This window comes from Heteronotia binoei, chromosome 10, assembly GCF_032191835.1.
Source record: "Heteronotia binoei isolate CCM8104 ecotype False Entrance Well chromosome 10, APGP_CSIRO_Hbin_v1, whole genome shotgun sequence".
Lineage (NCBI taxonomy): Eukaryota > Metazoa > Chordata > Lepidosauria > Squamata > Gekkonidae > Heteronotia > Heteronotia binoei.
The window spans coordinates 56,602,163-56,627,517 of NC_083232.1; the positions used below are offsets into that span (position 1 = coordinate 56,602,163).

Genomic DNA, 25,355 nt, shown 5'->3' on the forward strand with positions numbered 1-25,355 from the left:
AGGTGGAATATAAATGAATCCAATAAATAAATTAATTAATCTTTTCCACATGTCATCATGCAACCTGTGGCAGCGCACAAGCCTGCAAAGCTTGCACTCTGCTCAGTATCTGTTAACTTTATTTATTTACATCATTTGTAAATCCATTGCGGTATTCTATGTTTGATTAGTATGGGTCTTGTTATTGCTTGGTTCCTATTCTAGGTGTGGTGCATATAAGCTCAGCCCCCAGGCCTTTTCTATTTTGGCAGGAGGAACCCCCACACTTAATAAAATGCCATTATCCTCTAACTGGTAGTGTGTCAGACTGTGAATGTTGGTGGACTAACTCACCCTGCCCCATCACAATGCAAACTTAAGTAACCCAGAGAAGCTGAAGACTTGATTGTGAACTGGTCTGTTAACCTTTGGTAATTTACTGGCTGATAGCTACATGGGAGCTGATGCTGATTACACCTGCCTCTGGTGTGTTGTGGAGAACCCTTGCCCTGCCTCTGCCCTGATATTTAACCTGCTATAACCTTATCCACTCATATATACCAAGGAATAGTGCGACTCACAACTTTATTTCCATGTGGAGGAGAAGAAAGCTTTGGTGTTCAGTAATATAATTGTAGCTGTAGGGGAGACTTAACCTGGGGAAAGTGTCATTAATGGATAAACTCTGGTGGGTAGCTGTGTTGGTCTGAAGCAGCAGAACAGAGCACCTTTAAGACCAACAAATTTTTATTCAAGGTATAAGCTTTCATGTGCACTTCATCAGATAAAGTATAACTGAGATTTTTAAAAAAAGTCTTCCAGCAACTGCCAAGCTACTGTATGAGGGGTTAAACAGACACATTTTTCTCAAGCTTTCCAACCAAGTTTAAGATTTCTTGAGCTGTTATCACATAGAACTCCTTCTGCCTCTAACCCCTCTCCCTCTAACCAGCAATACTACCTTTGAAGGCTTACAAATCAGTATGTGCCCTTCCAGGCCACTGTACTACCTCCTGAAGACTGACTACAACATATCTGCCTGTCAGAAGATCTAGAGTAAGGTTTCCCAGCATGAGGATCCCAATCCAAATAGGTCACAAAGCCTGTGAAAATGGGCTGAAGACTTCTACAGTTTTATTTTTGCATGCTTTTTAAAAAGTGGGTCACCAAAAAGTTGGGAACTACTCGTGTATACCCTATCTGAGGAGAATGACAGTTAAATGCTCCTTGTCTTCCACCAATTCCTTCCTCCTTCTGAGGGCCCTGATGGGTTCTTTCTGGCTTTTCCACTGCACCATCAGCATGAAAAGGGAACTGGCTGACAAGGGGATGAACTTAGCCCAGTCATATTTGCTTTTCTCTCTGAGACCCAGGGTGGACTACAAAACCAATTAAATCATCTTGTAACCTAGTGGGGGGAGGCAAGGAAATGACCCTCTTGGGCTGAAGAGAGGGTGTCACTGTGGAAGAGGCTCTTTCTCTACCTTCTAATCCAGAGCTATGGATCAAATCACTACATGGCTGATTTCCTCAGCGTTAGTATTCTTTTCCAGTCTCAAAAATGGCAACCTGTCTATTCACTCTCCCAAGCTGTAAAATTCAGCTCTATATAAGGTAATTGTTCCATAGGGCTTGGACTGGAGGTAGGTGAAAAATCAAGCTGAGTATATTCTGCAATATTTTATTTTAGGTTTCCAGAACAGTTGCATCTTACTTATTCCGCACCCTATGCAGTATGGCAGTTTTCCTACACATCTGCACACCTGAGGTATGGGGCCTGGAAAGCATTTTGTTGTGGATCCCCCCTCCCCCGCCTTGATGATGGTCACTGCTTAAATTTTCCTATGGCTGCAAACCATACTTTTTTGTTTGCAGTTTTGTTAAAAAGGTGGAAGGTAGCCACTTTATAATGTCCTTGAAATGGGGCTGACCTACATTGTATAGAAATGTGGGCATGACTCTAGTTACCTAAGGGCCTCAGTGATTCAGTTACCATAGCTACACAGAGACATGCAATTTAACTATTGTTTTGTAATGGTCCATTCTGCTGGCAACATCTGATGACTCAAATCTTTATTTCCTTTGCAGCGAACACAGATCCAAACTGTCTACCAACAACTTGTTCAGATAGTTTCCTGTGAGAGTCCGGAAACCAGGCCTGCTTCCTTTCCACAAGCTAGGAGAGGAAGGGCATAGGAAAGACACTTCCTGAACACACTCCTTGTCCACCCTTTCCCTGACAGCAGTGGAAGAATGATGTGGAAGAAATATGATGGGAAAAGATAACCCAAGGTTCATTTCTTCAGAGGGCCTCACTGCTGCAGGGCACAGCTGGCACAAAAGGTGTCTGAGTTGCAAAGAGGAGTTCTGATAAGGGAGGTGCTGGTTTGCCAAGCCAAAGCCTTGGCCAAAAGGGTATACAGAAAAAAGCTTCTAAAGTACATGTTTATCTTAGCTTTATGTTTGGTGAAAAAAATCACCCCAACCACAGGGCTTCAAAAGTTGTGCTTGGGTCCCTCCCCCACAAACTCACTGGTAATTCACACCGGCAAGTTGCCAAGGAAGGAGAAGACACTTTTCGGGCATGGCTGTCCCACTCTGATTTTTATGCTGCTGTCACTTTTCCATTCTGCTATCACCGGACGCTGGCATTTCTCAACCTAATTCATTTGCTTTCTGTGGTATAATCATATGCAATGAAGATATGCATGGCCAACATTTAAACAGGCTGCAGATCAATTAGTGGTCTTAAGTTTATCTGATTTTTATCAAAGAAGACAGAGCTGTGGGTCGATTGTCAGAGCCTGTGTCAAGATGACCTTTTCAGAGACGTCTACATTGCTGGTCCCCTGGGCAACTTGTTGTCCCCTGTTAGGCTCTGAATGACAGAAGTCTGTTCTGCTCAAGCACAAAGTATACACAGATGTCTATATTACATTCTTATGGGTTTGACAGCAACTGCATGTTGTATCTATAAACTGTCCTTTAGCGGTGACACTTCCTCAATGATGATAAGCTAATTTATGCAGCTAAATCTCCTTTGTGAAGAAATGAAAGCTAATTGAGTCATTACAAAGTAATTCAGGAAGGAATACCTTGTATAAATTGGCTTACTTTATAAATCCTTCTCAAGTGGTTTTCATGCATCCTAAATGGTGCTAAACAGTCCCCCACCCCTTCTTTTTTGCTACCGTAAGAACTCAGTTGAAATATATATTATATACATGCAAACTTTCTGCAGCTTGAAACCTTTTATTTCTACTAGGAAGGTAGAAAACATGGGTGAAGCCATGGAGTCAAAATAAAAGACAAAGAATGCCAGGTACCTGAAACATTGGCAATATTCTCCAGGCTCGATTTCTTCTGTTCTTCACTCTTCGCTGGCACCTTGGCTTCTTCTTCTTCTGCAGACACAAGTAATGCATTGTGGAAAGCATGTTAGTCAACAAGACTTATAACCCTGAACACTTTAGAAAACACAGAGGGCAATTTACAGCGTAAATTGTGTCTGTCAGAGAGACCAAGTATTTCACACACAGCTATAAAGAGGGCTGAAAATTTCCTCCTCTAAAAAATTTCCTTGGTTTTGATCTGTTAATGAGCCCACCTCAGTTCTTCAAAGAGCTTCCTGGGTCATTATAATGTCTTGCAATTGATAGCATTTATTCTTGTGCTAGTTTCTTAATATACTAAGGTCTTCGCAACATTAATTTTCTGCAGTGTTTTTATATGTTTATTTTTTAATGCATATGCTGTTCCCTCAGCCAGAAACTGATTCCGAAGGTAGTTAACAAATCATTTGAAGACCCCAATTAAAATACCATAATATCCACACTTAAAATCCCACTCTCCAGCTACAAAACAAATAGAATCCGTGATAAACAACACAAACTTTATGTATCCATTAAAATTAGTAAAGCTAAAAATATTCAGCAGAGAACAAATAAACAAAACAGGGTTTCAAGGTGGTGGTGGTGGGAAGCAATAACAACACAAGCCCAGGGGGAAAAGTAAGTAAGTCTTTACCAGATGTTGGGGGGACCACAAATCCAGTGCCAGATGCACATGAAGGGGGCTGCTACTCCAGAGCTGGACTGAAGTGCCATATTCCTAAATTAATGACTGCCTCCCCTCCCCTGAAGCAGGGCAGTGAAACGGTCTCAAAGAGTAGGCAAGCATTTTGTTACTGTGACTGTACCCCACTCTATTCCAAATGTAGCTGACATGGTGTACTCAAAGGTCCAGATTTCATCGAAAACTCCTAGATCAGTGATGGACCTCCCTAGCATTCAACATCCTTGATATGACAACTTCCATCAACAGCTAACCCCAGCCACAACTGTTCTTTGAGAACAGCCCATCTAGCGAGAGTTGCAATTTCAATCCTTGAAACCATTATGGAACAAATAGTAATTACTAGGTTGCCTAATTTCCAGTTATAGTCTATGTAAAAGGCATACCTGGATACATAGATATGTAAACCGTGTATCCAGGTATTTAAGCATAAGAATACCTCTTCACTCAGAAATACCTCATCCACTTCAAATCTCAAGGAGACCTTAAACCAACGGTTAGGAAGTTCCCGGTATACATACGAAACAGTGGTACACCATTTTGTTTACCCCCCCAAGGCTGATTCTCCATCCAAACAAACCCAGAACCACTCTCTCTCTCGCTCTCTTTTTGCCTGAACACAAATATTTTCAGAGGAAGACCTTGTGCCTTTTTGGCAATGAGGTTAAAAAAAGATTGCCTACCCTGACTTAATCACCACAATCATTGTGGCCTTGATTCAGTTTCTTTCATTTTTCCCCCTTTCAATCACAGCAACAGGGCACTGATTCAAGGTAGGGGCTAGTGTCCCTGAGTTCAGAGAATGGAAAATGGATTTAGCCACCAAATGCTATTAAGAACTAGCTGGAGTTTAGCTGACACAGAGTAAATGTCCCATTGGCAATTTGAAGAAAAGTGGTAGGGATAAAATCAGTTGAGGCAACAGTAGTTAGACCCATGATACATGGCTGCATGGTGCTTTTGAAAAGAATGCAATGATGAGTCCAGAGTGTAAAATTTGGATGAAGCTCACAGAGTAGATCTGAAGAAGGCCACCATCATGTAGCTTAGCCTACAAAACAGAGATTATAGCCCTGACATGGATAGCGCAGGCAAGCCCAATTTTGTCAGATCTTGGAAGCTAAGCAGGGCAACTCTGGCAAGTACTTGGATGGGAGACCTCCTTGGAATACCAGCAGTTGGGAGGCGGGGCACAAAAAATACAAAAAAATACAAAACCAGACAAACAAAAAAACCAGAGGTTCCAACTTCCAAGCAGGTAAAATGGGATCATTCATACATGGGAAATAAATGTGTCTATGTGTGCGTGTTGGGGCATCCAGCACCAGCTTCATCTTGTGGCTCAGAATTACATTTCTCATTACATTGTACTGAGAAATTTTTTCTAAATATGCAGCAAAAGACAAAACAAGCTTTCGTCACAAAATACTTTTAAACTATTGCATCAAGGCAGTCAATGTAATGCCACCACCAGTTCTGATCAGCTATCTGCTCCCCAGGACTGGACAATGCAATATTTTGAGATTAGCTGTAATTAACTGAGAATGTTAACCAAACCAAACGCCCCAGTCTTCTTTGCTCAAGGCCTCTCACCAACAGTCTTTCAAAAGTCCCACACTTTTGGAATCTGCATAGCTGAGCATTGTCCCCAATTCTTACACAGTAGCATCAGCATATATGGCGCTTTACAAAGTAACAGAAGCAGCATGCATGCATAACAGAAAGAGATAAGTGGATGTCTCAAGGACTTTTATAATCTAGATTTTCACAGTAGTTAGATAAGGATAAGGTAACATAAAAAGTAGTAGAGTGTCTTGTGTCACCTTAAAAGGCAAACAGATTTATTGTGGAATAAACCTGCATGGAGTGGAACCCACTTCAGATGCATGAAGTGCACCCTCAAGTGCAAATTCACACACTGAGATACAGAGGGGGGGATCTGTATAAGTGAAGCATGATGGTTATTAAATGCAAGTAGTCTGTGACATTCTAGGCAAAGCTCTAATGCAGCTATGTGAAGTACATACTCTCATGTAATGGTTAGAGTTTTCATCTAGGGAGGACTTTTTTGCAAAAAAAGCCCAGCAGGAACTTATTTGCATATTAGGCCACAGCCCCTGATGCCAAGCCAGCCGGAACTGTGTTCTTGTGCCTTGCTGCTCAAAAGCCCTATGTCTAGGATCTGTATGTTTAAAAAGGTAAAGGTAGTCCCCTGTACGAGCACCAGTCGTTTCCGACTCTGGAGTGACATCAATCTGTATGACCCAGGTTCAAATCCCCATTCTGCCATGGAAGCTTACTGGGTGACCTTGGGCCAGTCACACAGGCTCAGCTTAACCTCATATGGCTGTTGTGAGGATAAAATAGAGGACAAGAATATAAGCCACTTTGGGTCCCCAGAACTGGGGAGGAAGGCTGGGTATAAATGAAGTAAATAAATATTGAGTAAGCACAGCAACTTTTATCCCCTTCACATTTGCTCCATATTAAGTTTTCCTTCCCTAAATCCATTCGCTCCCCAAACAAATCTCCAAATCCACTGTTCCCTTCTGCTGCCTTTCAAGCAAAGAAAAGAAAAGCTGTCTCCATTTTTCTCTAATGTATGACTGACAGCTGAGTTTTCACCAATAGCAGCCTGATCCTTCATAAATAGTGTCCAAACACAAATAACATGTGCAAACAAACTGCAGTTTGTTTCTTCCTCGCAAACCAGGATTCTAAATCACAGTGTAATCCCAGTTTTGAATCCTACTTTGTGGAGTGGAAAACCATTTACACAGGGATCAGGAGCTGGCACTCAACTGAAGGCTTCCCAGACCATGATGTTCTGAAATGTGCGCACACACACACACACACACTCATAGAGCCATAGTGATTTGTCCAAAACCCTCCACAGCGAGCTGTATGGTTGGGTGGGAATTTCAAACCAAATTTACCCCATCCAACTCTCTAAATATGTACTGTCTCCTGAAATCAATGTTCCATTGTGATTATTCATTTTTAAAAGCATGCTATTTATTTCTTATTGCTTTAGTTGTCCTGAAGGGATACAGGCTAGATTAATATAAAAACGTGCAGAAGACAAGCTCTCCGTAAAATGCTTCTGCCGCAAAATGGGTAATCCCAAAGATAACATATGTAAAGCCAGCAATTCCACCTCACCTCGCCTTCCAACGTTCTAGCATTCATCACTAAGATGTCTCCATTAGCCCTTATTAATAGCACCGTTAGTATCTAGCACTCCATTGTACTGGATTAGTTAAGAGACACGATGTCATTGTAGAATATTAATTAATATCTTGGATAACAACAGTTTGTGGGTTAATATATTCTACTCAATACTTTAATAACAGTAAACAAAAACAGCTGAGCTATGCAGTAAAATCCATCAAACCCCACAGATGGTTATAAGGTTTTCATTATGTGGTTTCCATAGCAATCATATTGCAAATCTGGAAGCTGCTTGCAAATAAGCAGCTTGTATTTACATGCCTTTCAAGCTGCACCATGGAACTCTTCAACAAGTGACGTTATTATTCCAATCACATAACGTTCAAAGGAGCTACTGGGACACATTTTGATCAGTTAAGATTGCTATAGTTTTTTAAAAAAACTGTTTTTTGTCAGAAATGGCCATTTGCTTTTGGTGGGCTAAAATGCCTGCTTTTTGAAAGTTCAGTTGTAATCTGAAAACAATCCAAGTAAATCACTGTTGTTTTACAATGAACCAGTTCAGAATGTGGGAAGAATTCTGAAGATATCCATCACATACCTGGTAGGAAGAGGAAATCTGAAACCATGAAGGATTTTCTGCTTACAAGAGGATGTCACAATCAATGCCTTATGGGAAGGGGGTAGAATTCTTAGCTCCATTCTCATTCCTTCACCCTTTGGACAAAAGCTAAAATGCACCCTCTTTTTCCAGTCCCCATTAGGGATGTGCAAAAAAAAAAAAAAAATTCGGATTTACACGGATTTGGAAGTATACGGGGGGGGGGGAATTCGGAATCCCCGTATACTCCTGAATACCGCATTCGGAATAGCCGCATATACAGTAGATGCGAGGCTATTTCCAAATATACGGCCCTATTATACCCTATGGGCCATTGAAATCAATGGCAAATAGGGTATATTTGAAGCCACCTGGAGGGGAGGGGGTTTGAGGGAGAGCCCCCAAATTTGCAGGGGACCTGCAGGGGACTCTCCCCTCCAACCCCCCCCCCAAGTCCCAAAAAGATTGGGCCAGGGGATCCCATTCCAGGGGCACCCAAAGAGGGTGCCCCTATTCCATCATTATACCCTATGGGCCATCCCTCTATCTACTCTATGAACCCTGCAGTGCAGGCCTGGAACCAATATAAACCCAGTTGCCAACGTCACTGCCACACAAAACACAATCTGCTCAAGGTCTGCAGCAAACCCAGATGCCAGCTCTCCAGCCCTGCCCCAAACAACACGGGGAGAGCTGGCCAACCACAACAAGCCTGCTGGTTCTTCTGGGTCTCTCACCCAGGTGCCAGTTTCCCTGCCACAGAACACACAATCTACAGATGTCAGCTATCCAGCCCTGCCCCAAACAACACAGGGAGAGCTGGCCAACCACAACAAGCCTGCTGGTTCTGGGTCTCTCACCCAGGTGCCAGCTTCCCTGCCACAGAACACACAATCTACTCTATAAAAACAAGAAAGTGACCCAGCCCACACACACCCTCGCCAACCCCCACACCAACCTGAGGTAATTTAAAAAAACCAAAACAAAACCAGCAGAATCACAAAAGGCCAAGTGTTAAAAAAGTGGCCTTTTCACTAATAAGAAAGCTCAGGCCAAATCAGTCAACAACACCCCCCTCCCTAAAACCAGAACCAGGAAAAGGGGGACAAAAGTGGCCTTTTAAACAATGGAAATTAGTAACAGCAGCAGCACAACACAGCAGCAACAAATCAAACACTGAATACTTTTAAAACAGTAAAAAAATTAACTTTTAACAATACAGGAACTTTGCCAACCCCTCCCCCCCAAAAAAACCCTTCACCCTAACCCTAAGAAATCCAAGCCATCCAAATCAGGAGAAGTAAAAGGACACTGCACTTTTAAAAGTCCTCTCACTAAATTAAGATATGGGCAAATTGGCAAACCCCCCCACCCCAGGCCCCCTCCCCAAGCAGAAACCCCTAACACCCTAACCCCAAATAAGCTACCCCACGACCCCCCCCCCCAAATCTGGATAAGTAAAGGGACTCTGAGTCTTAAAAAGTCCTTTTACCAACAATAAATAAAAACAAGAACCCCAATACTGTCTTACCTTGTCTTCTCTAGTCCAGGGAAGTCTGGTAAGGCTGAGTGAGAGAGCAGCAGGCAGCAGCTGAAGCCAAGGGCCAGCCAGCCAGCAGCACAATCTCTCACACCAACCAACAAAGCAGCAATGGAGGAGTCCAGCCAGGAAGACTCCTTAAAAAGCCCTGCAAAGCATGCATTTGCAATGCATTTTGCAAATGCATGCTTTGGATTGGCTGCTGGGGCTCCTCTTCCTCCTCCCCCCCTCCCTGATCCCAGGGAGGCTATGGAAAAGGCAACTAAAGGCGGGAAAGTAGGCAAGCAGCTCCTTTGAGGCTGCAGAAGCTACTTTCCCGCCTTTTGAATTGACAGCTGTATACTTATGAATAGCTATTCGTAAGTATACGGCGAGCCGTATTCGGCTGCCGTATAATGGGCGCCTATGGGGATCGGCTGCAGCCTATTCTGTATACAGCCGAATCAGTGGTGATTCGGCTGTAAATACGGTTCGGCCGAACCGAATGCACATCCCTAGTCCCCATCTCTCTTTTCATGCAGATGAGCATGTAGTACCCCTCAACCTTTTGCAAGATCCCTTCACCTTACAAGAGCTCAGCTTTCGTTGCCTTAGCAGTCTCACTAGATAGTGAAGCATTTGCCTCATTCTGCTATGTTATCTTGGCAAAAGTCAGTTATCTCGCTTTGACACAGAGAGTCAGTTGGGTTGCCTGATCTAAGGTGAAGGGGATTGAGCTCTCTATCAATGGCTATGGCGATGAGGCAAAATAAGAAGTGGATGCCTCAGCATCTGATAAAGATGTTAACACAACCAAAGGATATCAAAACTAGGACAAGATGAAGGAACCTCATGCAAGTTTGACTAGTTAGGCATGGCATGCCACCCAATGTTGAAAGAGAACATGAGCAGGATCTCTCTCCAAAGGGCGAGGTGTGAAAGTAGAGAGGAAGTGTGATTAACCACTTGGACAGCTCTATGGTGATTTGGCTTGCCATGGGAAAGGGCTGCTGATTCCATGTCTTAGTTTTGCACCACAAGGGCTGGTGCCAGACGGACAGTTTAAGCTGTCCCAGGAACAGCAGACAAGCAGACAAAAAAACCACATCCAAATGTGCACATCTGCCTGCTGTCCTGCCCCTGCCCACAACCTGTCCCTAACTGAAGCAGAGCTGGGTCAAAAAAGGTACCACATCCAAAGTGGCACCTTATCACAGAGGCACCTCCCTGGCTGTCTGGACAGCTGGGAAGCACCCAGGGAGCAGCAGACAGGCACATGAGCACTCTGGACACTCCTCCAGGGCACCTGCGGCCCATCCTTGTTCTGGGGGTGGGCCGTGCACCATCTGGATGCTCAAGGGTGTTCCTGTTTCTGCTGGCTCACTTCTGAGTCAGCACGCTGCCGCCCTGAGCTGGCAGTGTGGAACTAGCCCATGGCCTCCTTTTTATGCCACCCCAATCCTCTGCTTCAGGGGGTTGGTGGGAGAAACAGTCTTTGCTTCCAAGCTGAGCAATGAATTTTGTACTGCCTTTCTAGGACAACAGCTATTCTTTAATTATGATCTTGGTTAATTCTTAAGCAACCATTCTCTGAAATCAGGCTAACAGGCTCAGCTATAGGCTACTAGACCTGTCTGTCCAACAATTCCTAACTTATCTTTGTTTTATTTTATTTATTTCATTTGATATATATCCCACCCTACCCCACCGAAGCGGGCTCAGGGTGGCTCAGAGTTTAAAGCAGTTTTACTCTGCTTTTCTCCCCAGTGTAGACCCAAAGCAACTTATATAATACAAAAATATATTTTACGTAAACAAACAGAACGAATAGTTCAATATGGCACATCCAGGACTAGCCCAAGGTCCACCGGCTTGGCTCACTTAGGGTCTCAAGCCCTGGGCTAAGAGCCTTAGCTTTATTATCTTTTCATATAATATTTTCTAACCTCAACAAAGCTGCAGTGAGGCAATCAAGACTATGATCCGCGGAAACAGAACACTTTTTAGTTCTGTGACCATTTGTTATTATAAATTATGGAAGAGTACACTTGGAATGTCTTCCTTCCTCCACCTTTTTTTGGGAAATTTATGTTTTACCATCCTTCAAGTTCCTCCTGGCTATGTCACCTGGATCATATTGCCATCACATACCTCAATATGTATTTCCCAGTTAAACTGACATAACCAACACCAAGAATGTCATCTAGATTGTTTCTATTGTCCATACTCATGCAGGGTAATCCTGTAGGATAAACTCTGTAGAATCAGCTCTAAACTTCCCTCCTCCTACAGATTTATTAATGCTTGATCGTATTTCAGGCACAAATTTAACAGATACATTAAAAGTTATCGTCCCATAATATCCGTCATAAGCATAGGGATATAAAAATATATAAATCTGCATACTTATGGTCCTCTCTCTGACTTCTGAAGACTCATGGGGAGGAGTGATAGGAGAAAGACACAAAATAAAGGTGACTCAGGAAATACTAAACTTCAGAGTGAATGCCACTGTTCTCTGTGGGTGGTCAGAGATCTGCAAAATTTCCAGGGATGTCTTAGGCTATTGGCAGGCATGGTTAGTCTCAACTCTCACTGGCTCTGCAGGGTAGCACATCTCATGAAAGAGCGAACAGCAGGGCTTAGAATAAAACATTTCCTGGCACTTCTCACAGAATTTCCACAGGTATCATTAAGACAATAATTTGGTCCAACAGGCAAAGCTAAGTTAATTGAACAAAGCCAAGAATAAGGCGACTGCTGAGATAGGTCAGAGGAGGTGGAAATAATTATTTTTTTAAGATGGAGAAACTTGCCATGTATTAATTATTTACCCATAAAACTTTACATAATGCCTTTGTTCAGTTCTGCTGCTGTGCATGTTTAAAGTAAACCCCATAAAACAAAGAGGACACCACCTGTTTCTTAAAGCCACAGCATGCTTGTTTTTAAAGATTAAAGCCGGGTGACATACAAAACAAATTCTAGAGAATTGCAGCACTGCTAAAGTTTACATTAATTTAAACACTTCCAGAAAGTTGCTCAGAGTTTACAGCAGTTGTATAAGCCAATGTTATTGAATGTCACAGTAGTCAACACATTCCCATATATAATTACACACAAACATATGAAGGTTTATTTTAAAAAAAATTAACAATATGGGAAGCTCACAGTGGGTTCTATGTGAAAGCTGAGCAAAAATCTTACAGGTCCGGACAAAATTGAGCACTTCTAAGTCCCACTAATTTCAATGTGAGAGGCTTCTGCACATGTTCAGCTTTCTTACTCTATAGACTGTTTATTGTTCACTTATATTGGAATCATGCTCATGGCTTTTAGTGTTTGAGTCAGACAAAAAAAATTACTATGCCATCTAATGGTGCCAACAATCTACCAAAAGTTTGTATTACTATTAAACAATCACGGATGAATTTCCTGGCTTTGACATGTAAAAAACTACCTTTGCAAAGAACTAAACTCAGGTCGTTTTCCCACTGACCTTACTCCGGAGCGACGTCCCTCTTCACCGCGCAGCATCTGCGCGGATTTCGCACCAACTGCTCCGCAGAACCTGGAAGAGCTGCAAAGTCCCACGGCTTTTGCGTCGCAATTGTAAACTGGTTTTTGGCGGTTTACATTTGCGACGCAAAAGCCGTGGGACTTCGCGGCTCTTCCGGGTTCTGCGGAGCAGTTGGTGCGAAATCCACGCAGACGCTGCGCGGTGAAGAGGGACGTCGCTCCAGAGTAAGGTCAGTGGGAAAACGACCTCAGTCTTCAAAGGCAGTCCTATATTGAAAACCACAATCTAGCCTGTACAAGAGCAAAGCACTGATAATTGTGGCTCGATCTCACTATTTGAGAAAAAGACTGCAGTTGGTGCATTAGTAAAAACTGGGCCCAAGGACTCTGAGCTACTGGCTGCAGCACAGGCAGTCGTGTCCTAAGCCACCTACTGCCCTGTGCTGTGGTGAAGTTATACGTTGTTATTTAGAGGGCAAAAAGAAATAAAAATGCTCCAGAAACAATCCCTCTGCCATTGAAGAACACAACAATATACAGTAAGGTAAAAAGTTAAGTCAGCACAGAGGGGGGGAAATACACCTGTAAGAAGAGGAGCTCTTCTGGGTCATAACAAAGGTCCTCTTAGTCCAACACCTTGTTCTCTATAGTAGCCCATCAGATACCACTGGAAAACTGGCAGCAGACTTCATCTGTTGTTTCTTCCCCCGCCTCCAAGTGTTATTTAGTAGCACACTAGCTGTGGGCATAGAAATTTCCTTTAGCTGCCTGCTCAATAGCCACTAACAGACCTTGTCCTTCATGAATTTATGTAAGCACCTTTTAAAGCCATCTAACCTAGTGGTCATTATCACATCTTCTGGCAGCAAAATCCATAATTTTATTGTGTGAAACAGTACTTTCTTTTCTGTGTGCTGAATCTACAGCTAATCAATTTCTTTCGATGACCCTGAGCTCTTGTGTTATGAGAACTGGAAAAAAGGTTCTCTGTTGCGCCTTCTACACATTGTATATAAATCTCTATCATGTCCTCCCTTCGTCATCTTATGTTCTAATCTTTCAAGCCTAAATGGTTTTCAGTCTTCCTCAGAGGGAAGGTGGTCCGACCCTTTCATCATTTTGATTGCCCTTTTCTGTACTTTTTCCAGTTCTGCAGTATATTTTATGAGCAGGGGTGTACAAACATATTGACAACTAGGAAGACTTTGGCCAACTGTCCATCCAATACATTTTATCCTTATTGCTGTTTTGTGTTGGAGACAGATGATCAGAACTCTAAAGAAGTGCTCCAGTCTTGAACTCTACAAAGGCTATGAATAGAAAAGATATAACCAGGTGCTTGTAATTATCCTGAAAAGGAACTTTCAGCTAATGCAGAGATCAGTAGGACCTATAGTGTGGCCTTTGGCAGACCCTGGATCTGCCTGACTGAGACACACGGACAGATTTTGTCCTTGAACAATTTGCTTTGAGGATTTAGCTGGTGCAAAATGTGTTTGAAAAAGTCTTTGCTAGAAGAGGCAGTGAATTCAATTGTGCTGGTTTCCTGTCTGTTTCCACATTCAGTACAAGATGCCATTTTTTGACTCTTTTGACAGACTGAGAGTATCTGAAGGGCTGCCACCACCTATATCGGCCTGCCCAAAGTCCATGCACAGCACTTGCCTGCAGGAACCAGCTGTAACTGAAGTTAAGTTGGCATTGACCCATGGGATGTTTTTACCACCACCTCTTCTCCCTCACCCCATGAAACTCCAAAATTCCTGATGCTGGTACTGCCTCTTCAGGAATTAAAGAAATGACCTCACAACTACCTTTGATGGAAGGTCTTCAGTGGTTTGAAATTGGGATAGTGCTCATTAGATTGTTTATTCACCTGTGCTTTTGTACAGAAATTTCATGAATTTTATATTGATTTTAAAATGAAATTCTTTAATCTGTTGTAAACTGCCTGAGATCTGAGTGGAGAGAAATACGCAAACTTTTGACAATTAAAGTTAATAATATTTTATTATAGTACTAGTGATACTTCCTAAAAGGTGAAAAAAGTAAACTATTAGATTAGTATTGGTTGGGTTTTGTCTTGACCTTTATAATGCCCTCTTTGAGAGGGGTTCCCTAAGATCAGTTTTTTGAGCAAAGCTTAAGGTCATAAACATGATCATGGACATATGCACATAATTATTTTGTGAAACTTGATAAATACAATCATAATGTCAAATATCACATAACAGCTTGTAAAAACACTTTATAAAAATGATCCAGTTTGCTTTATATCACATTACAAAGATTTATCCACATTGTAACCACTTTTTCGTCAGTTTATATGTATTAGAACCAACCTTTTTTGCAATCCTGAGCAGGTCACTGGATCTCTACCCAAGTATGGAAGTAAGCTGCAATCACTCTCCTTGCTGCAATAGCTAGAATATAACCAGAGTATATCCCACACCATCAGTTCCAGGGCTTTTTTTTTATAGCAGGAACTCCTTTGCATATGAGGCCACACACCCTTGATGCAGCCAATCCTCCAAGAGCTTACAAGACTCTTAGTACAGGGCCTTATGTAAGCTCCAGGAGGACTGGCTACATCAAGGAGGTGTGGTGTAATATGCAAATGAGCTCCTGCTACATAAAAAGCCCTGATCAGTTCTCTGTGCTGGTGAGCAGCATTTTGGCATTGCCCAAGTGATAATCAAAGGGCTTTAGAAAGTAGAAGAGCATGGAGTTGAAAAGCCCATGTCTATTATTTGGAAGGATTTCTGATACAGGGGCTGTTTATTTCTTATACAAGCAGGTAGTTACAAACCTATATATATCCTGATTACTGAGTAGTCAGTTCATTTATTGTAATTAGCCATTGGCTGTTACAAATCTACAAAAATCTCAAGAAAAAGGAAAGTAAACTAGAAATTACTGAGTAAATAAGCCAAACTGTGAATAAAGGACATATTCAATAATATTTTACCTTTAGGCTCGATTTCATTACCGTGATTTATTTACAATTAATTCTGGCTTACATCATGGTCTAACATGCTGCTGGAGCTCCTGTACATACAGGTCTCCCCTTCCACTTCAAAGGAGGAAGTAACTCAAGAGTATTCACAATGCCACTGCCACACAAAATCAATGAGGAAATCCTGTGGGTAAGAAAGCTCCATATGGGCATTGTAGCCCTTACACCTAAAAATGTTCACTGGATCAGCAGAAGCTCCTTCAGTACAAAAAGCTCTCCATCTGTAGAGACGAAGGAGGCAGAAACCATAAGGAAATCATGAAGAAAATGACTTCATGAATTTAATTGTTCTCCCAAACAGCTGCTCACTAAGATTTATGATCAACATTTTTCACACCTTGGGTATCAATTGGTCAAACCTACTTTATTTTCAGAGTGTCTGAGGCACTGAGAGAAGATGGGAGTTTTAGCTTGAACCTGAAGGCAGCAGTGACAATGGAAATCAACACGTTTTAATCAAAATGCATTTTGTAAGGTAAAATGCAATATCATGTTCCATAAATACAAATGGATCTGCAAGAACGCCTAAATGTGGTTCAAATATATATTGGATGGTAACAAATAAGGGGGCTGCAAGCAATTACATGTATGCCGAAGGGAAATATACACAATTAGGAAGTCCGAAGATGCTATAAACTCTAAGGAGCTGATGCAGACTAATTTTTCCCTGTCCTTTGACTGGCTCTTACCTGCTTTCGACATAAAAGCAAAATGAGCACATGCAATGCTTATGAGGCACTGTTTCGCCGGTGCGGAAGAGTCTTTTTTCCTTCTGCACACCCATGCTGACACTCCCAGCCTTGACTACAAGTGGCTCTGTACACTTCTGAAAGGAATCCCACCATGAAACTTGCTATTAGAACAGTGGTATTTGCTCCACACATAATGGAGTGCCCCATTTGTAATTCCCACAAGAGCCACATGACTACTGTGTGTCCTGGGAGAATGAGTTTTGAACTGATGGCTTACTGAATGTATACCTTTGTGAAATATCTATGCCTGAATTTATTTTTTTTAAAGCAACACGTAATGGTAGCTTGCACTCAGAGTAACTGATCTTTGTTTTATAGGATGCTAGACTGAAGGCATAAACTTGTGGGTTAGTGTCGCTGGGTGCATGTCCACAAAAGTCATGCAAAGAAAGCCATGTTCCATCCTTTTCAATGGACACAAGCTACAAAAGCATAAGACACTTTTCCAGTTTGTGGGTAACTCAAAGGATATGGTATCAGGACTATTTCTGGCCAAGATAACCCTGGACTAGGCTACACCAAGGGAGCGATCACATAAGGGGCAGTATCCTGGCTTTGAAAAAGCTGGTATTCTTTGATACATGCTTGGGCATTCACACAGACCCCGCCCTGCTGCCGGGAGAGACAGGGGTCACACACATGTAAGAGGAACATTCAGACTGCTCATGCACTTGTATGGCATGTGCACTGCATGCCCTGGCCATTCAGACAACTGGGAAACATGCCCTACATACGCTTTAGAGCAGGGGTGTCGAACTCATTTGTTATGAGGGCTAAATCTGACATAAATGAGACCTTGCTGGGCCGTGCCATGTGTTGACCTATTTAAGATTATGTAGCAGATATATAAGCTATATAAAGGACACAAATACAATTAAAGATTTTTTTTTTAAACACCTTAAAATAAAATATGCTGAAAACATTATCACTCGTTGGTCTTAAAGGGGCTTTCTTTGTATCTATTCTACGGGATCCAGGGAACTGGGCAAAGGAAGTTTTGGCTCTTTCCTTGCTTCCCCAGGGGACCAGGAGGGGAGGAGCCTCAGCCAATAGAAGGAAGCTTGGCTCAGTTGCTCTGCTGTGTGATTGACAGAATCTGGCAAAGCAAGCACCCCCTGCCATCCTTCCTCCCAAAGGGAAGAGCCTCAGCCAATGGATAAAACAGAGGTTTTGCTCTGTAGCTCCTGTGCAATTGAGCAAGCTGTGATGTAGAAGGAAGCAAGAGAGAGAGAGAGAAGGAAGCAGATGAAAGCCAGCTGCTTGGGGGCCTGATAGGAGCCCTCCAGGGGCCCAATTTGGTCCCTGGGCAGCATGTTTGATATCCTTGCTTTAGAGATTCGCTACTGGAAAGTTCCCAGTAGCTATTTAATCTGGTCCCAGTCTGTCCTAAAACAAGGTAAGGATGGGTGGTACTAGGAAGGTAGAGGTGTGTGTGTGATCATGTACATAAAATCCAGATGGAAGGCGTGGCTAGGTCAGGCCAAATCTCTCATGTGATCATACCCCAACTCTCCTAAGTCAGCCCATTACAACCTTCTGATAGGAAGGAAAGGAGAAGTTTTCACCAGGCTGTCCTGAAAAGAAAGCAATTTTCCCAGCTGTGGCTGTCTGATTCCAACCTTGTTCCCAGAAAGGAGCAGGGAGGAAACCAAGTGGGGCCTCAGACCCAAAGGAGTATAAAATTAGCAAAGGGCACAGGAGGTGCAGAATCCCCTTTATCACACATCAAAATTCTCCAATTTGAATTATATAAGCTTTATCTAACGCTGTACTAACTATTATGGAGGCGTGCCTGTGTATGAGTGAATAAAGGAATACAATGAGGCTCTCCTGGATTGCCTTGGTCTGAAACATGATGTCTTTATTCAAGAGCTTAACTGCCCAGCTTCCTTGAATCCTTCCCTCGCTTCTGGGAGAAAGTCCTGCTGGATCAGGGTGGATTTGGATAGAGGCCTGATCACCCTGTCAGCTAACCTGCACTAGGGCCTAGGCTCATTTTGGCCCTGACATATGCATCACTCCAAATACACACACAACTATGAATAACATACAGTGCAACCCTTTAAATACCACAGCATATGTGGCTGTCTCTCCTTACTACTGTTAAATACAGAACTGCTACATCTCCATAACTCTGATAATAGAGAGGCTGTGTTGTGTATTAAAAGAAAAATCTGCTAGTTTTTGTCTAATAACAATAAAATTATCTCAATTTCTAAATTGCCCACTTTCCTTCTCCAAGATTCTGTAATGTTAGGGGCTAGAGCAGGTTATTTCTTCACACACACACAAACACCCCACCCCATTTTAAATGACTCTCAGGTGTTTTCAACATTTCATGCTCCCGCAGCATATTTAATCCTCATCATGCCATTGTGGGGGAACGCACCTCCCTCTTTCGGATAGTTATATTTTCCTGCATACCTGACTACAGGCCTCTGCACTGCCTGTGGGTGGCCTTTAAAAAAAATTCTGATGACTGGTGGCGGAGGGGGGGAGGGACATCCATTTACTATCAGTGAAGATATCATGAATGCTGCTTGCCCATTCACACACCACACATTTGAAAAGGAAAGACATACTGTTCTCCATTACTTAATTCAGGTTCAGGGAAGTTACACCGAGGCTCATATGTTCTTTCCACATTACAACCTACAGTTCTATAGGGATTTAGATATCTTTGTTTAACAGTTGGTTAAAATTTGCATTATATTCTATAAATCTTATGCTATGCAATGTATCATAATGAATGGCAGAACAAACAGTTTTTCTTATACAAATGCCCTAACTTATACAGGCCTAATTAAAAAATGACAATAAAAGTTATCCTACCATTGAATCCATTTGTCAAATGCAATATTCTATGACTCAATAATATGAAGCAGAAAAATCTTCACACATCGTGTGATACTTCCCATGCATATTTATCAGCAGAGGAGAGGGGAAGTTGATTTAAAAGCAATTCCTTTAAACTAAATATCTCTAATAGTGACAAATGTGACCTGGCATACTGTTTATATAGATAGTACTGCAATGAAAACAACAGATCTGAGCCTCTGTATCATCTACTTTGTGGATAATTCATGGGCTTAGAAAATTCAAATTTGTTTCCTCTTTGTCTGCGTAGATGCCTGTCTGAATTCAAGAAAGGGGGAGGGTAAGTTGCTTCAGCATTGCTCACTATAGTAGAAGGAAACAGAATGACGCTTTTGGCATTCTTCCACAGGAAAGGTCTGGTTCCCAGATGCTTCATGTAGCTGCTTTAACCATTTTAAGGGACTGATGTTTTTGCATCTTTATGCTGACAATACACTGACTAGAGATACAGCCAAAGAGATCATTTGCCATATTTTCATTCAGTGTCAATATAATTAGGCACTGCTGCTTGAAATTCAACTGTCTGAAGTTGACTTTATGATGCCCTACAAATCTGTCTGTATTCAGTTCTACATATACCAAAATAATCTGCTGGTTAAAAGTCTAATTAATTTATACTACCCCCAAAAAACCAACTTGAACTCAACAGCACAGTTCAGTATTTCAGCCTGGATTCTTCTCCAGCTCAACCCCAACATCTCCCCCCCACCAAAAAAAGAGCTCTTATCAGCTCGCTTTACGCCATCTGAAGTTGTGCATGGCACATATTCAAAAAATATAGACAGGCCCCTGACCATAAAGGGCTTTAAAGGTCAGTACCAACACCTTGAAATAGACTCGGAACAAAACAGGTAGCCAGTGCAGCTCTTTCAGCCCCATTAACAGCTATGCCGCAGCGTTCTGCACTAGCTGTAGTTTCCGACTCAGCGTCAAGGGTAGCCCCATGTAAAGAGCATTACAGTGATCTATTCGTGAGGTGACCGTGGCATGGATCACCATTGCTAAGTCATCATGCTCCAGGAAAGGGGTCAACTGCCGCACTCGCCAGAGATGAGAAAAGGCGGATCTAGTAGTGGCTGCTACCTGGGCCTCCATTGTAAGAGAGGACTCAAGGAGCACACCCAAGCTCTTGACCTTAGGGGCCGGTATTAGTGACACCCCGTCAAGAGCCAGCAGAAGGATCTCCACCCCCTAGACCACCCCGGCTCAGGTAGAGAACCTCCATCTTCGTTGGATTCAATTTCAACCGATTCAGCCTGAGCCAAGATGCTATGGCTTGAAGAGCCAGGTCTAGATTTTCCTGGGTATAGTCGGACTGGCCACCCATCAATAGATAGAGCTGGGTGTCATCTGCATATTGGTGACATCCCAGCCCATACCTCCTGACAATCTGGGCAAGGGGGTGCATATAGATGTTAAATAACGTCGGGGATAGAACCGTAATTCTCTAACGTTTTGTTTACCTTGCGGTAAAGTTGTTAGTGACCGAATTATACTAAACAACTGTGCTGGGTGCGAGGTCGCAGAAGCAATCCGAGACACAAAGCAATTCTTTGTGGCCCGGACTGCCATCTCATAGGTCTGCATATATGACCTATAAGATGTTCTCATAGCTTCGTCGCGAGTTCATCGCCATTGTTTCTCTAGTCATCTTAATCGCCATTTCATCTATCACAGCTGCAGGGTATACCACGGAGCAGATCATGAACGAGGCTGAAGAGGATGTCGGGGAGCGATCTCATTGATGGATGTAGAGAGCTGGTTATTCCAGATCTCCACCAGCTCATCCAACAAGTCACCAGAGAGCCAGGGATCCCGTAAAGCCATTTGAAGCTGCAGAGTGTCCATCTGGCTTCGCGGGCAAGCTAAAACTTGCTCACCACCTAAACGGGGTAGGGGTAGAATATCTACACGGGCCCTCAGGGCATAGTGGAATATCCACACGGGCCCTCAGACCATGGTACTGCCTCGGCAGAAATCTGATCCACTACAACTCCTGCTGCAAAGATCAGGCTAACGTGTGTCTGGCTGAATGTGTGGGCGCTGTTATATATTGGGAGAGTCCCAGTGCTGCCATGGAAAACACTAGGTCTGTCGCCCGAGTGGAAGCCGTGTCCTCGGCATGGACATTGAAGTCACCCAGGATTATAAGCCAAGGATGCTCCAATGCCCAGCCTGCTACAGCCTCCATCAGGGATAATAAGGCACTGGCCGGTGCGTTAGGTGGACGGTACACCAGCCAGATTGCCAAACTCTCCCCAACATCCCACATCAGGCCAGCACACTCTATGCCCACGATCTTTGGTGGCGGAAGCACCCTGAAGGAGCAATCCTCCCATATGAAAAAGGCCATCCCTTCCCCCCGCCCGCTAATCTGAGCCTGCTGAAGAACGGAGAACCCAGGCGGGGCTACTTGGGAGAGAGCAACCTTCTCCCCATCCCGCACCCAGATCTCCATCACGCAAGCCAGGTCCATGTCCTGCCTGATTAAAAAATCCTGCAGGACTGAAGTTTTATTATTTGTGGACCTGGCATTGCACAATACCAGGGACGGAGGTGAGTGTTTCCACTTGGCCCCCATACCCGCTATCCTTGGGATGGGACACAGGCTGGAAGGGGAGCGAGCCCTCTTGTGTCTCAGTCTCCTTCCATTCCAACTTTGCCTGCTCCCACTGCTGTACTTTCCCCTCCCCAGGAGCACTGGAATCCCCTGACCAGACATCTCTTTCTGATGGTTTTCACAGAGTCTCAGATCACCAGCAGTGTGCACATCAATGTATCCTGCTCCTCCCACCCACTTACTTAACCTAACACTCTATCCACTAATACAATTTGACCACATTAACATGCTCTTGACAACTGTCAAGATGGCAGCCACTGAACACCACTGACAAAACTTTCCAATAGGACAAAAACTATGCTGTTATGTTCTTACGTAGCAGCCAAGCCTTTTGTGTATTTTCAGCTCTTGAAAAACTATTAGCTTAACCTAATATTTTTGCATTTGCTTAACAGCTTTGATGTGATATCAAAGATGGCAAAATACTTGTGTGAAAAAGCCTTCTGAACTATTGGTTGGGTGTTATTTGATTTCTTTTTTCAACAAACTACTCTAATGATGTTCAAAGGCCAATAAGCAGCAGCAAGATCTCAACCATCTATGATCTTATCTTAAAAAGAGGGGTTGACCTGGCTTGCTTGAACAAAACCTGGCTGGAGGAATGTTATTTTTTGCCCTAATTTACTTAAATCAACTTATAACATGCAGATAATGAGATGAGGTGGCTATGGTCTTTCAAGAATCCCTCTCCTCCTGAAGATCCCCAGTGTGAACAGGAGCTGGCACTGGCAGTATGCACCTTGTGGTGGGTACCAGAAAGAGGGTGGGGATTCCACCAATTTAATATCTACATAGTTTACACCAGTAGGTGCACTGTTTGAGTTGGTGAAGGTAGTTTAATCTGGATTCAGGCCTGGTTTTGGAATAGATGGTACTGATGGCTCTGGTAGACCACATATATAAATTGATAAGAGGGCAATGCTGCACTGCTATTTTTCTTAGATTTGTTGGTGTTATTTGATACTGCAGATCGTGCATCCTTCTGAGTCATATGGAGCATTAGGTGGACAACTATGGAAAAGTAACCCTGAAATCTCTCCTCTGTAATACAATGCAGAATATGCTGAGCAGAGATGTGGAATCTGCCCCCTAGGATAAGATACATGGGGTGCCCCAGGTCTGTCTGCCCTCTCCCCAATGTTGTTTATTATCCATGTAAAGCTACTCAATAGAGCCATCCAGAGTTTGGGACTAGGTGTCATCAGTGCACAGATGCCACCCAAATGTATTCTTCCATGACTAAGGATAAAAGAACAAGCTAAAAATGCTGAATAACTTAAAAGCTGAATCCAGCCCAGATGGAGGTGATGCTGGCTGGCAATGCCAATGTTCTGATAGGAGTAGATTTACCACCACGGGATGGTATAGCTATGGCTTGGGTAGATGTTTAAATTTTAATAATTTATTTAAAAACTATATCCCACCTTTCCTTGTGATTCAAGCTGACTTACAATAATAGTTAAAAACATTTTCTGATAAAGCCAAAAATAAAATAGCAAACCCCAAATTCTCAACTCCTCCCCCGTTAAAAAAATGCCTGCTATTCAACCCTCCACAAAAGCCTGCCAAACCAGCAGGTCTTTCAGTGCCTCTTGTAGACCTCCCAGGAGGGCCCACCTCACCTCTTCAAGGCAGCTGATTCCACAGAGCCAAAAATCATCTATGCATATGAATAGAAATTCACTCATATGAGATTCAAAATGCATCTTTACTCACATTAAATGAAACAGGATTATATGTGTATCTAGTTTTGCTATGCTGCAAGACACTAAAGGCTGTCTCATATGTTCTACAACCCTTGACCCATCATTTATTGTTCCTTATGGACATTAATGTATAGACTGGCTTGTATTACTCTCTTCTATGTAGCTTTCCTCCACTGAAAGGACACACAGCAGAAGAGTATTTTAGGATCCATAAATTGAAAGGAGAAACTTAATATTCTACAACTTCAGTGAAGGTTTTTATACCAGAACAATGTTTGTATTGTCGTTTGGACATTCACATTTAAAAAAAAAAAAAAACCATCATTACTTCCCTCATTTAATTGTTGTTTATAATTAATAAAACAACTTCTATTCTGAAACAGTACTATTTAATGCTCCATTTAAGAACATTCCAGTATGCTTGCTTCCAACAGAGAATGGTGCCATGCAAGAAGCAACTTTGTTTTCATATGAAGAATCATCCCTTTTTTGGATACATACTGTGCTGAAGATATTTATGTATAAGCAAAGTGTTAATATGTAACATGAAGGCAGCTGTCAGAAATGCAGTCAATAGTAAAGTGGGGGGAGCTTAGATACAAGCAAAGTTACTTTTGCCTCTCTGGAATGACAAGCTCTTCCAATGCAGGATTCTCTCTCATAAACACCACCAACTTCCATCACACAGCATTTGCATCCTATTGGTTTAACAAATCAATATTGTCAAAAAATGCTTTTGTGTTGGTCCACTGAACGGTGCATGATGAATGACTGATCAGTAGCAGTTATTAAAATATCTTATTTTAACACAAGGAAAATTTGTGGGAGCCCGGATCTTCTGTTTCCAAGCAGTTACCTTAACAGTAGAACTGCATGCTCTGAAGAACTCATATTTTTATATGTAAGGACCAGTTCCAAGTATTATATGAAAAGTCTCAGAGCCTCTAAAAATTTAAAGTACTGCTTTAGGCAGCTGCTGTTAACAATCCTATCACACACTATGAGCCTTGTCTTCCCCCAAAGGCTCCCTCTTCTTACAGCATCGTATAAGCTTCTATAGTTAATTACCTGAGCAAGTGAGAGAAGTCTTGACAGTAGCTCCTCCTTATGTCAGAGTTTCCAGGGAGAAAAATACTCACATGAAAGGAGCTACAATGTAGGGTCCTCCTACATGGTCCAGAATTCTGCACCTAAGGCAAGCAGCGGGAAGAAGCTGCAGGGATTCCGAGACTCCTAGGACATGAAAGGGGGTCAAATGGAGATGCTTAACTATTTCTGTTCTTGGTGGGCAGATGTAATGAACTGAAGCAATAGAACAGATTTTGAGTCCAATGGCACCTTAAAGTTTAATTCATGTTGTCATCTCCTAGGTGTCAGCCTGGCCACATATTTCTGGAAGAGGAGGTATTTTACTCACTGATGCTACTAAGGAAGAACAACAGGTCTCTTACAATGAGAGGCAGACCTTGAGGGCTAGAGAGGGAAAGCTGGAGCATCTATCTACATCTTGAGTAGCTGGCA

At 42.6% G+C, this 25,355-nt stretch overlaps 1 protein-coding gene across 1 annotated transcript in view; it reads right to left on the bottom strand.

The window, feature by feature from the left end:
* Positions 1–25,355, bottom strand: part of SKAP2 (src kinase associated phosphoprotein 2) — a 151,148-nt gene that overhangs the window by 19,199 nt on the left and 106,594 nt on the right. The window contains exon 10 of the mRNA XM_060248678.1: positions 3,306–3,383. Within this exon, the coding sequence (XP_060104661.1) occupies positions 3,306–3,383 (78 nt within the window). The remainder of the gene's footprint in view (positions 1–3,305; positions 3,384–25,355) is intronic.